Source organism: Melospiza georgiana, chromosome 11 (genome assembly GCF_028018845.1).
Source record: "Melospiza georgiana isolate bMelGeo1 chromosome 11, bMelGeo1.pri, whole genome shotgun sequence".
Taxonomy (NCBI): domain Eukaryota; kingdom Metazoa; phylum Chordata; class Aves; order Passeriformes; family Passerellidae; genus Melospiza; species Melospiza georgiana.
In genome coordinates this window covers 9,165,883-9,179,120 of record NC_080440.1, presented here as the reverse complement: position 1 = coordinate 9,179,120, position 13,238 = coordinate 9,165,883, and the positions used below count along the sequence as shown (strand labels likewise).

General features: G+C 54.9%; 1 protein-coding gene across 1 annotated transcript; it reads left to right on the top strand.

Moving 5' to 3' along the window:
• Positions 1 to 328: 328 nt before the first annotated feature.
• On the top strand, positions 329 to 12,866 carry IMPDH2 (inosine monophosphate dehydrogenase 2). Its single transcript, XM_058031709.1, has 14 exons — positions 329 to 463; positions 558 to 606; positions 702 to 803; positions 1,024 to 1,098; positions 1,555 to 1,761; positions 4,906 to 4,993; positions 5,546 to 5,745; positions 6,806 to 6,896; positions 7,554 to 7,649; positions 11,192 to 11,335; positions 11,516 to 11,660; positions 11,746 to 11,889; positions 12,263 to 12,346; positions 12,614 to 12,866. The coding sequence occupies exons 1-14, from the start codon at positions 366 to 368 to the stop codon at positions 12,633 to 12,635; spliced, it is 1,545 nt and encodes a 514-aa protein (XP_057887692.1). The 5' UTR covers positions 329 to 365; the 3' UTR covers positions 12,636 to 12,866.
• Positions 12,867 to 13,238: the final 372 nt, after the last annotated feature.

Below are 13,238 nucleotides of genomic sequence, written 5' to 3'. Positions count from 1 at the left end.
CTCCTGCCGGTACATGGACCCGGCTGCTCAGCCTGACTACAGGACAGCTGCGATGACGCGATGTCACCGGGCTGAAGAGGTACGGGCTCGTTGCCGAGAAGCTGCTCAGGAGGTGCCGAGAGCGACAGCCGTGCCCGGTGTGTGCCCGGTGTGTGCCCGCTGCCGCCCGGCGCAGCGCAGGCCGGGAGCCGCGGCTGTGCTGCTCCGCTCCGGGGCCCTCCGCGGCGCCAGGGGGCGCTGTCGGCTCTGGCCCCTACCGGAGGCGCTCGGTGCACGCCGTGGCGGGGCGGGCACAGCGGGTCCCTCCCGGCGGCCGTTGGGGCGCGCGTGCGCTCGGTGTGGCGGGGCGGGCACGCGGCGGGGCCATGGCGGACTACCTGATCAGCGGCGGCACCGGCTACGTGCCCGACGACGGGCTGACGGCTCAGCAGCTCTTCAGCTGCGGCGATGGCCTCACCTACAAGTGAGTGCGGCCGGCACGGGGGTGGGACCGGGACTGGGACCTGGGGCGCGGGGCCGCCGCGGTCGCTGACGCGTCTCCCCTCGTTCCCCCGCAGCGATTTCCTCATCCTCCCGGGGTACATCGACTTCACGGCCGACCAGGTGGTGAGTGGCCGGGGCGGGGGAGCGGGCCGGGGGCCGGGCCGGGGGTTGCGCCGGTGCCGCCGCTCACCCGCCGCCGCCGCCTGCCTCCCCGCCAGGACCTGACCTCGGCGCTGACCAAGAGAATCACCCTGAAGACGCCGCTGGTCTCCTCGCCCATGGACACGGTCACCGAGGCCAGCATGGCCATCGCCATGGCGGTGAGTGCGGCCCCGTGAGGGCGGGTCCCCTGTGCCGCCCTCACCGGGCTGGCGGGGCAGGAAACGCTGCCTGAGGCGCCCGCGTGGCTGCCCCGGGTCCCGCAGCGCCTCGGGGCGAGGCCGGGCCCGGAGCTCCATCCGTGCCGGCCCCGCTGCCGCAGCCGGCCTGTGCCGCGCGGGCAGGGGCTGCGGTGACTCACAGCCGCTTTTGTGTCCCCAGCTGACCGGAGGAATCGGGTTCATCCACCACAACTGCACCCCGGAGTTCCAGGCCAACGAGGTGCGGAAGGTGAAGGTGAGTGCTTGTAACGGCAGCACCAAACCGTGCTGGCACAGGGCGCTCTGTGGAGGTGGGAGCGGGTCTGGCCTCGCTGAATGAGCTGTGTGAGGAGATTGCTGACGTGTGCCCGATCTTCGTGTTTCAGAGCTGTAGTGCTGCCAGGGTTTGCAGGCACAGCCCTCTTGTTGTGTGCCAGACACTGTCTGTGGTCAGCCTGGGACTTGAGTCCTCCTGGTGTGGGAATATTCCCCATCATTTCAGGGAGGAGGTTAGCCTGGAAGCTCTTCCATGTTAACATTATTTGGGTGAGCCTTGTTGCTGGTTTGAGAGTCGTCCTGTTGGTGAGCATGTGGCTAGGCTGGGTGATGGCAGACCCATGTGAGTGGCTGCAGTAAGCTGCAGGCACGTGCCTCGCTCCTGTCTGGCCTGGCAGTGCCACTCAGCCTGGCTGCTGGATCTGCTTCCTTTCAGAAATACGAGCAAGGATTCATCACAGACCCCGTGGTGCTGAGCCCCAATGACCGAGTGCGAGATGTGTTTGAAGCAAAAGCTCGTCATGGATTTTGTGGGATTCCCATCACGGACAATGGGAAGATGGGGGGCAAGCTGGTTGGGATCATCTCGTCCAGAGATATTGATTTCCTGAAAGAGTCAGAGCATGACCTGCCCCTCGGTGAGGTGAGAAGTGTTCACACCTGAGGGCTGTGAACACTATGTTAGGAAGCTGTGTGGCCTGTGATAAGGATAAGGGTGAGTGTGTGGCTGTGAGGGTGTTCTGCCAGTGGGAGGGAGCAGCTCCAGCTTAGCTCAGCAGATCTGTCTGTGAGTGCATTTCCAGGGGAGAGTGTCTTGCTCGTTTGCACTCTCTGAGCGACTCCTGCAGTGCAGACCATGCAGTTTGTGTGAATTGTGAGGATTATCTTTCAGTGCTGTGGAACCTCAGCCCTGCTTCACTAATTAATTGCTGGTGTTTGTGCTGTTGCTGTAGTCCCACATGCTGGCACTGCCAGCTTTGTAGCAGCTGTGCTCTGCCCAGCAAACTCTCCAAGTGCTGAGCTTCCTTTTCTGGGCTGCCTTTCCCTCTGTGCATCATCTGGATTACTTGTTCTTTCAAATAGCCCCTGAACTTGCAGTCTGGACTTCATAATGCTTTGCTGCCAGACTCCCCTGTGCAGGAGAACGTTCTGTGATTCCAGTTACACAAGCTGTAACTGGAGATCTGCGGTGCTGTCAGGTTACACCACCAGTGCCTCTTGGCCATGCTTTCCTCTTGGCTCACAAATATTTTTAGCTCTTGCTGACCAAACGTGGTGTCACATTCTGATCCCTGTTTGGTTTGAAATCAGCTATAAATACAAGATAATGATACAAGAGCCTTAAACTAGGAGCAGGTTATAAAAGTGCATGTGGCCCTTTGAAGCAATGCTGCCCATCAGAGGAGCCAGATAAGGATCTTTCCTCATACTTTCTTTGGGTCATTCAGCACTGCAGAGCAGGACTTTCTGCTGTCAGTGTGTGGTGCTTGTTCCAGATGGCTGGAAGCTGGCCAATGTGACACCCATTCACAACAAGGGTGGGAAGGAGGATCCTGGTAATTACAGACCAGTTAGCCTGACCTCAGTACCCAGTAAGGTAATGAAGCAGTTCATACTGAGTGTCATCACACAGCACTTACAGGATGGCCAAGGTATCAGAGCCAGCCAGCAGGGGTTTAGGAGGGGTAGGTCATGTTTGACCAACCTGATCTCCTTTCATGACCAGGTGACCCTCCTGGTGGATGCAGGAATAGCTGTGGTTGTTGTGTGCCTGGACTCCAGCAAGGCCTTTGGCACTGTCTCCCACAGCACACTCCTGGCAAAGCTGCAGCCCAGGGCTGGGACAGGAGCACTCTGTGCTGGGCTCAGAACTGGCTGGATGGCCAGGCCGGAGAGTGGTGGTGACTGATGCTGCATCCAGCTGGCAGCCAGGCACCAGGGGTGTCCCTCAGGGCAGGAGGGCTCTGCAGGGAGACCTGGAACAGTTGTATGGATGGGCAGAGTCCAATAGGATGGAGTTTAAAGTCCAAGTGCCCAGTCCTGCATTTGGCCACAATAACCCCCTGCAGTGTTACAGGCTGGGGATGGTGTGGCTGGGCAGTGCCCAGGCAGAAAGGGACCTGGGGGTGCTGGTGACAGCCGGCTGAACGTGAGCCAGCAGCGTGGCCAAGGAGGCCAAGGGCTCCTGGCCTGGATCAGGAATGGTGTGGCCAGCAGGAGCAGGGAGGTCGTTCTACCCCTGCAGTGGGCACTGGTGAGGCCACACCCTGAGTGCTGTGTCCAGTTCTGGCCCCAAAGTTTGGGAAGGACATTGAGACACTTGAGCGTGTCCAGAGGAGGCAATGAGGCTGGTGAGGGGCTGGGAATACAAACCCTGAGGAACCACTGAGGGAGCTGGGGGTGCTCAGCCTGGAGAAAAGGAGACTCAGATGTGACCTTATCATTCTCTACAACTCCCTGAAAGGTGGTTTTAGTCAGGTGGGGTTGGTCCCTTTCTCCAGGCAGCAACTGACAGAACCAGAGGACACAGTCTTAAGCTGTGCAAGGGAAAAATATAGGTTGGATATTAGGAAAGTTTTTTACAGAAAGAGTGATAAAGCACTGGAATGGTCTGCCTGGGGAGGTGGTGGAGTCACCATCTCTGGAGGTGTTTTAAAAAAGGCTGGATGTGGCACTCAATGCCATGGTTTAATTGAGGTATTAGGGCATGGGTTGGACTCGATTATCTTGAAGGTCTCTTCTAACCTAGTGGTTCTGTGAAATGTCTGTGATGCCTCAGGCTTCTCTTGAGGTGTGGGTTCTGTCACAGCATTTTCGGTAGATGGAGGCATGGTCAGCCTCTTTCCAATGCAAAATGTCTGTTCTTATGGTATGAATAAGTGAAATGTTCCTTCTTTGTATGCAACTGACCTACCTTCCTGAAGAGTTAGAGAATGCTCCCTTTTAGCTTTGCCCAGCCTTCTCAAATAACCTTTCACGGGGACTTGATGATCACAGAATGCTGTGGTTGGAAAGGGACTTGGAGGTCCCTTGTCAAGCCACCTGCTCAAGGCACATTGTGCTGGAGGAGGTTTTGTGGGGCTGTGTCTAAATCTCCAAGGATGGAGATTTCATTATCTCTCTCAGCTGCCCTCCCAGTGGGAGAGCACTGTTGTGATGAAAGCCCCCACAGCAGGTCAGATGTTCCCCACTGTCCAGCACTGCCCTTTGCTTTCCACCGTGTTGTGGTGCTCGTTTGTCAGAGTGAGTGTGGCTGAGCATATTTGGATTGATTCACCTCCTTTGCCCCACTGTCCTTACCAGCAGTAGCAGTGGGTTATTCTGGGCAGAGCCCTTCCAGGGCCTGTGCATGGGAGATGCTGCCTGAACACAGGATTGAGGGCAGCACCGTTTCTGCCAGCACAGCATGGGACTCCCAAGCTGTCTCCAGCCCTTATTTGCATGTGCTCCAATGAAAGGGAGAGCTGTCAGGGTGATATCCCAAACAAGGGTCATCTGAGAGTTGTCCCTGGTTTCCAGGTGCTTTCACTTGTGTTCCTGAGGCCTTCTGCCATCTCCTGTTTTCAGTGCACTGATGGGCTTGGGGCTTGATGCCAGAGCCTGCATGGGGACAGCACACTGGAGGCTTTTCCTGTGTGTTCCTGGAGGCGTGTTGCTGTGCTGTGGGCTCTTTGTGGAGCACTCCTGCACGGCCACTGCAGAGTGTTTCACGTGGGCAGGGGGGTTTGGTATTTTCAGATCAGTGTGAAGGAGTTCTTGTGACTTTTTATCTTCTCCCACCCACTAGATTATGACAAAGCGGGAAGATCTTGTTGTGGCCCCAGCTGGCGTAATGTTGAAGGAAGCAAATGAAATTCTGCAAAGGAGTAAAAAAGGTACCTGTGGCTGTCTGTGGCACAAGGGAGAGCTGTGGAAGTGCTGGGTGAATGTGGGCACGCAGTCTCTGTGTGGGTGAAACATGGGAGACAGCAGTGAACACAGTGCCCACAGCCCTCTGCTGGGGTACAGAGTTCACCTGCCTTCATCTCAAATGTGTTTGGAGTTGAGGGATTCTTGGCAGCCCAGTGTTCAGCTGTCCAGCCACGTCTTTGATTTTCTGGCCTGGTCTTTGCTCAGTTTTCAGTGCTCAGTTCATCCCTCTTAGGGTTTAGTAGTTTGACTTTTAATAGGGTGTTGTGCATCTAGTTATTAAAAAATACACACATTTTCTATGGTTGATGTAAAAATACTGAGTCCTTCTCCAGTCCTATAAACTCCTTTCTCTGTTTCTCAAGCCAGAGCTGCTGGCATCATGGCCAAGCAAGATTTGGTAACACACCTGAGTCTCCATCTTGTAGCAGTTTTTGCCTGCCCGCTGCTGCAGTGCTCTGAGCTAATGCCTGTGTCCTGCAGAAATCTGCAGTGATGTTCTCTCTGTGTGTTTCCAGGCAAGCTGCCAATTGTTAATGAAGATGACGAGCTGGTGGCCATCATTGCCCGCACTGATCTCAAGAAGAACAGGGATTACCCTCTGGCTTCCAAGGATGCCAAGAAGCAGCTGCTGTGCGGTGCCGCGATCGGGACCCACGAGGATGACAAGTACCGGCTGGACCTGCTGGTGCAGGCTGGCGTGGACGCCGTCGTGCTGGTGAGCACCCCTGGGCATTGTGTCAGCCTGGGACACTGGGGCTTGAGTCCCCAGGCTGCATGAATGTCACTGTCTTTGTCACAGGCCTTTCTGTGTTAGAATATGGCAGTTTGTTGACTTCTCAGTCTTGTTCAGGTTAGAATCCTCAGATTAGAGGGATTCTTCTTCCCTGGAGATTTATGTGACCTGAAGGAGTTCCTAGGGTGCATTGAAGCCCTGAAGGCTGTGAAGAGAAACATTGTCAGTTAATACAGAATCTTCTACAAATACCTCTTGCACTCTGCCACCAGCCTCTCTGATGTTCCTGACTAGTTTTGAATATTCAGCTTACCAGTTTCCCTTCGTCCCTTTGGTGTTTGTTACTGTGTTACTCTCTTACTGATGTCCAGGAGTGATCAGTGAGCCCAGAGCTGCTCTGCTGGTCTCCCTTTCTGGCCTGTAAACTTTCAGGCACAGTTGTCACTGCCTGTATTTGCACATGGTTTTCTCATCGATTGTGATACTGTGAGTGTGCTGTGCTCTGAGGGCACGGCTGTGCAGTGGGAAATGTTTAACAGACATCATTTGACTGGGTCACAGAGATTGACAGGGACTGAGGGCTCAGTGCTCCACATCTGGTATTTGAGCTGCTCTGCTGCACAGTAAGGAGGTGCATCCCCCCCACCTGCCCTGCTGGGTTTCACAAGGAACATTCTCAATTTCACCTGTAGTTTGAGACAGGGCTGACAGTGTCCTGCTGATAGAGCCAGATGGTTCTTATCCACAGCCAGATGTTCTGCTTGTTCCCTTCTGTAGAAGCTACAGGATTAAACCTGAAGGATATTACTGAAGTCTTTACAATACTGAAATCTTTACAATGTACTTCCCTTGTGCAGGGAAATGCATTCCCATCTTGGCAGCAGCTTCTGCTGGGGCTCCGTGCCCAATTTGGGGAGTCATTTTGCCCATTACTCAGCTTAGCAGAGACCCCAGCAAGCAAAGGGAAAATCTGAAACTTTTCTAAAGCTGCATTTGTAATCTGCAGAAATTCTGGTTGAAACTGATTTTCTTTCTGTTGCAGGATTCCTCTCAGGGGAATTCCATCTTCCAGATCAATATGATTAAATATATTAAGGAGAAATATCCCAACCTACAAGTTATTGGAGGAAACGGTAGGCATGTGTTGAGGACTCTTGTCTTTAAAGGACATTTGTTTCTTAGACGCAGAGGGAGCTGCAGGGATGTGAATGAAATGATCATCTTGGTAAATTTCTGTGGGCTTAAAATGGTTTCCTCTGACTTGTGGGATGGAGCAAGGCCACTGCAGACACAGGGCAGTACCTTACTGCTGCAGATACTTAAAACCTTTGTTCTGCAGCACAGCATGTTACAGTTCTCCATGGCACATTATGCATTAGTTTATTTTACACACCGGTTTAAAATTTTGCTTAGTAATGAATACTGCTTGATGTGGAAATCTAGTGGCAATTTTCCCTGCCTCTCTACAGCAGAGCCCAGTGGTCCTTGTCTTTACTTGATGCTGTTGCCCTGTACTCTGCCCTCCCTGCCTCGTGTGGCCTAGAGAGTGTTTGGGACCGTGCCATGACTTGTGCTGCCTCAGCCTTTGGGTAGAAGTTGCAGAATAGCCTGAAGGGGCAGTGCCACCTCACCCACTGTGGCAGCTGGAGCAGAAACTCACTGCCCCTGCCTGACAGGCCTGGCTCTGCCACAGGCTGTTAGCCAGGGTGGGGGATGTTGGCAGCCATGGGGAAGAAGTGTTGTTTGCAAATGTGCTTGTCTGCTTTCAAACCGATTTTTGCTCCCCACAGTGGTGACTGCGGCTCAGGCCAAGAACCTGATTGACGCTGGGGTTGATGCCCTGAGGGTCGGGATGGGCAGTGGCTCCATCTGCATCACACAGGAAGGTGAGAGAGATCAGCTACTCCTAAATAGGCTGAAGACACGTGTTTAGTAGAAATGCCCTGCTGAAAAGCAGCATGGCTGGGATGGAATTCTCCTGTTTTGAGGGCAGTGTCCATCAGGAAGACGTCTTTCACCCCCTTTGTCCAGGACTTCCAACCCTTGGGGTGGCAGCAGCAGCAAAGGCATTTCCCAGGACTGACCGAGACTGAGTAGAGCCGGTGTGGCAGATGGTGGCTTTGCCTGAGGGGAGCTGTTGGCTCGGTGTGGAATGGGGCTGGCAGGCAGCTCTGCAGGGAGAGGGGCTTACTGGATCCCCAGTGCTGATGGGTGAAGCACACTGGGCTGTCTGTGCTCCCTTGCCTCTGGCAGCAGTGTGTGTGATGTTTGACTATTGATCTGGGCTCGATGCCTTTGCAGTTTCCAGGCCAAAATGGGATTTCTTGCTTTTGTCTCTGCAGCTAGACAGAGCTTGTGTGGGGCAGAGGCTGTGCCACCCTTAGCTAAGAGGCAAGAGAGGCATCCCCCAGGGCCTGAAGAAAGTCTGTCTTGATGACAGACTCAGTCCTTGTGTGTTGAGCCTCAGGTGGGGTGCAGAGTGGTGGTGCAGCAAGGTGCTGCAGTCCACCAGCACAGCCCCTCACTGCTTTGGTCCTTGGTCTGTGCCACAGGAGGCAGTAAGTGAGCAGCTGCTTGGCTGTAGGAGCTGCATTGGCTCTGCCCTTTCCAGCATGGAGCCTGTGAGCAGCCCTGGACCTGTCCTGTGTTCCTGCTTTGCCTGGCTGCTGGGGTTCCAGTCAGGGCAGTGTCTCAGGTCAGCTTTCTGAGGAGGGAGGAGTATCCTTGGGCTGACACTTCCATAGCCAGAGCAGAGCCAGGGCACACATGTCCTGCCCTGGCTGTGAGGCAAAGGCATGCTCTGATCTGCACAGTGGTGAATGTCCCTGGGCTTCCTCCAGCTGCCCTGGGAATGGGGCTGGGTGCTGCTTTTGGTGAAGGTGTAGACCAGAGGCAGAATGTGGCACTTCACAGGAGATGTGGTTGCAGAACTCTTGCCTGCAGCTTCCCAGGTTTTTGTTGCTGTTAAGGGAAAGAGCTCTGGCTTTTTGGGGTCGGGGTCACCTCTGGTGGCTGCTGGGGTAGGGCGAGCATGCGCTGTGCACAGCCAGGCCTGGCTGCCTTGGATCTGGCCTCTGGCTTGGCTCAGGCTAGGAAGGGTCTCAAAGTCAGCTCTGTCCCACCATATGCTCTGCCCAGTAGCAGGTCATTTCTGGGGTCCTTTGTTCTGCTGCTGTTCTTCTGTCTCTAAAATGTGTGTGTTTGTTTTTGTTTAGCTGCTCCAAAGATCCCTCCAGACCTAAAGTCCCACAGCCCCAAATGCCCTTCTACTGTCACGGGCACCTATAGTAAGTCACTTGCCCTGTTCCCAACCCTAATTATGTGTCTTGAAGCAGGACCCTGATTTGGCTGCACATGGCCCTACTGCTTGTTTGAGAATAATTTAGCTGTAGATGCACTTGGGGTTTTGTGGCTTTGGATACTGGTTTTGAATCTAAAATTAAATCTGAGAAGCCTCTCTGATTTCATAAAGCAGAATCTGAACTGTCCAAGCTGAGGGAACTCAGGCCTGTCCTCTCTCCACGCCAAATTCCAGTTAGGAGCCTGATTGCACCTTTTGGATCCCTAGCCAGTCATGCTCCTGCTGATCCAGTACTGGGAGGTGATCCCTGAGCAGTTCTTGATCGTGCTCAAAATGTAGCTCTAATTCTGGGCAAGTTGTGCTCCCTTCCCATGGGGCTGGCTTCCCTGAGTTACAGAGGGACTTCACTGCACCTGGCCACCTTGGCAGCTGTGTTCCATCTTCTCCCCACCAAATCCTGTGGAGAGAAGGAGCTTCTGCCTGCCCAGCCCAGGGTGCAGTGTTCTCTGCTCTGATGCTCTGACCAAGCAGCCCCTGCAAGGGAAGCCTTAGGCTTTGTCTTTGCCCCTAGTTCTGACACACCCCAAAGGGAGAGGTTTACTCTTGCAGATCCTGGCAGGTTTTGTCCAGCAGATGATTTTGTAGGGCCACCCTTTGCCAATGCACTGAAAGGGACAAACCCTTCCCTGACCGTGTGATGTGTGTGTGTGCTCAGAACCCCGCTTGGATGCCTGCGCTGCGGGGCTGTGGCACTGGGCACTGGGACACTCGAGAGGCACGATGCTCCCAGGGGCCCCGAGCCCAGCTGTGCCTTAAAAGGGCTGGTCTCTGTGCTTGAGAGGTTTCTGCAGGCCCTGCACTGTCTGTGGCACACTCCCATAGACCCTGGACTCAAAACCCTTCAGAAGTGGGTGTTTCTCTCCACAGAGCTCTTCCACAGCAGCATTTTGCGGCTGCACTGTGGCCTTCAGCAGTGCAGAACTGCAAGACCATCTCTTTAAGGGCATTGATGATGAAGCTGGCAGCCTCTCCCTGGCTGGCTGAGCCTGAGCTGAACGCTGGGGTCTGATTAAATTTAGTTCTGTCACAATCTCAGCCTGCAGTCTGGCTGCCCTCCCTCAGCAGCTGCTGCTGAGTGCTGGGAGTAGAGAAACTGTATCCTCCTGGCCCCTGCAGGCCTCTGCCAGAGACATGCTGCCAGCACTGCCGCCGTGCAGGCTGAACCACACCTGGATTTCACACTCCAGAGTACTAATACTGAATGGCATTAATCTTTCCCAGTTTATGGGACTAACCATGACTGAAGAAAAGGCTTCCAGTTGATGGTGGGGAAGGGACGTCTCCCTGAGAGAAGCTTATCTCAGTGTTCTTGCATGCCTGTGGCTGACAAACATGTTATAAGACATGCCTTGTGCTGGTTTTCCTCACATAACGGGAAGCTTAACTGCTACTGACTGGGAAGAACAAGTAAATCCAAAGCTAATAACTCTCTCCTCATGGGGCAGCTAAACTTGATGGAACCCTTGCTACATTGCAGGGCAGGAAGATAAATTATTACCAAACCATTCTGCCTCTTTCCTTTTCCACTGCTGCATGTGTGTTTGTGTGTATATGCAGACCTGTATGCGTAGATATATTTATATCTATAGCATATACAGGCATATGAGCTCTCTCCCAGCCAACTGCCTTTCCATTCAAGAGGCACATCTTACAGATGCTGGGTACATGGACAAGGGGTCTGGCAGCTGCAGGAGAGAGCCAGCAGTGGGACATGGCTTCATGCCTGGGATGCTTTGGAGAGGGGCTTTTGGAGTTTGCTTTATTTCCTTCTCAAGCTCCCCACATGTCTGCTGTGCACAAGGATTGAGCCACGAGTCTTGTCTGATCCCAGGCATCCAACCAAAGCCCCCAGTCCCGAGGTCACTCCCAGCTTTTTGGAGCCAAGGGCTGTGAGGACGTCTCAGCAGGCACCTCCCGGGCACCTGCTTCTCTTGGGCTCGGCCTGGGGAAGGAGCCCGGGGATTTGTGCGTTCTGAGTGCTGGAGCATGCGTGTGCAGGGAGCCTGAGCGAGCCTGCTGGGACGGGGCCGCGCTGGGGGCCGGGCTGAGCTGTGTGTCTGTCCGCAGTGCTGGCGTGCGGCCGTCCCCAGGCCACGGCGGTGTACAAGGTGTCCGAGTACGCGCGCAGGTTCGGCGTCCCCGTCATCGCCGACGGCGGCATCCAGACGGTCGGGCACATCGCCAAGGCCCTGGCACTGGGGGCCTCCACAGGTGAGCACACTGTGGGCAGTCTCCCAGGAGGTGTTTCCATATGGCACCACGCTGGGCACGAGGGCTTTACCTGCAGGTGGCTGTGGGCACGGGGCTGCAGCCAGTGCTGTGCCCAGGAACCCTGAGGGGTTTTGCAGCCACTGCCGCTGATGTGCTGTTCCTGGTGATATCTTGTGCCAGTGATGATGGGCTCTCTCCTGGCTGCCACCACGGAGGCCCCAGGCGAGTACTTCTTCTCGGATGGCATCAGGCTGAAGAAATACCGCGGCATGGGCTCCCTAGATGCCATGGACAAGAACTTGGGCAGCCAGAATCGGTATTTCAGGTCAGAGACGGTGCTTTGGGGCAGCAGATCAAGCTTTTAGGGTTTCTGTGCTTCACAAATACCCTTGATTTGTGCTTTCATGCAGTGAGACAGACAAAATTAAAGTGGCCCAGGGGGTCTCCGGTGCAGTGCAAGACAAAGGCTCTATCCATAAATTCATTCCATACCTTATTGCTGGGATCCAGCATTCCTGCCAGGATATCGGTGCCAAGAGCCTGACCCAAGTCCGGTGAGTGCTTCCCTGTGCCTGTGTTCTGGTTAGGTCATGGTGCTGCTGCCTGAGTCCCTGTGAAGCTGTACTCAAGCCGTGGTGTGTTCTAGATAATCTGTAGCTCTCTTCCCTCATCTCCAGTGGGCAGTGCATAATGATCTGCCAGCCCCAGGGACACAGGAGTATGGTCTGTTGTGGCATATTCAGCTGGCTGGGCTCAAAATGTTGGGATTACATTGCCTAGTGTGCTTTTGGGAACACAGCAAAGACCATTCTGGCCACAGCTGGAGGAACCAGTGATCCTCATTCCAGATGTTCCAGCTCAGCATGTGCCAGAGCACTGTCCTCCCTGGACTCTGCCTGGCTTGTGACAGGTGTGCTTCCCCCTCAGAGCCATGATGTACTCGGGAGAGCTGAAGTTTGAGAAGAGGACAACGTCTGCCCAGGTTGAAGGAGGGGTGCACGGCCTCCACTCGTAAGTGCTTCTGGCAGGAGCCTTGGCACCCTGGGGGGGTGTTGGGGGTGAGGAACAGCCATCCTGTACCTCAGCTGCCATGCCCTTGGCTTGGTGTGCCATTCACGGGCTTGCCGTGGCACCACAGCTGGGCAAGCCCTGGCCTGTCAGGGTGCTGAGGCTGTTCCCCTCCCTGGACTGGCAGGATCTGTCCCATACTGCACCTTTGTCCCTGACCTGAGTGAGGTGGGTCAGTAAAGGGGCTCCCTGGTGCTGCTTCCCTCACAGGTATGAGAAACGCCTCTTCTGAGAGATCTGTGTCTGTCCCTGTGCCACCAGCCCTGCGCTGCTCTGCGTGGGAGCTGCTCTTGCTGCAGAAGTGCCATTATTCTGGGCTGCCTGGAGCTCCTGCTGTCCCTTGGCTGCTTCCTGACCACCCGCGGGGCCCGCCTTCCACCCCAGAGCCGTGAGCCTGGGCTGGAGCCTTGCACGTGTTGGCCATGTTTTACAATAAAAATATTAAAATATGTGCAGTTGGTATCAGCCCAGAGCCCCTCTTCCTTCTTCACCTCCCTTGCTCTCCATCCTTGGCTCTGTCCCTTGCTTCCCACACTGTCAGAGGCAGGTGATAACCCCAGAAAGGACTGTGTGCGTGTGAAGGGTGACAGGGAGGGGAGAGCCCTGAGACAGAGCTGAGTGGGTAACACAGTGTGGCTTCTTTACAAATCCTTCCTGAGGGCAGAAGACAAGGGCTGGACTGCTGGGTAAGAAAGCAAACAGTTTTACATTGCCATTATCTCCTGCTGGCAGCTGCCAAACCCAGGCTGCACCCCCTTGGGCTGTTCACTGTGGAGTATCTGCCCAGGCTCCAGCAGAGCAGTTGTTCGCTGGAAGGTGGGCAATGCACTGAGGG

What these genes read in the sequence shown, in the direction of transcription:
- IMPDH2 (XM_058031709.1), top strand. Translation starts at nt 366, where the DNA reads ATGGCGGACTACCTGATCAGCGGCGGCACCGGCTACGTGCCCGACGAC. An exon ending in GGCGATGGCCTCACCTACAA is followed by an intron (nt 464 to 557) that starts GTGAGTGCGGCC and finishes GTTCCCCCGCAG; the next exon opens with CGATTTCCTCATCCTCCCGG. An exon ending in TCTGCAAAGGAGTAAAAAAG is followed by an intron (nt 4,994 to 5,545) that starts GTACCTGTGGCT and finishes GTGTGTTTCCAG; the next exon opens with GCAAGCTGCCAATTGTTAAT.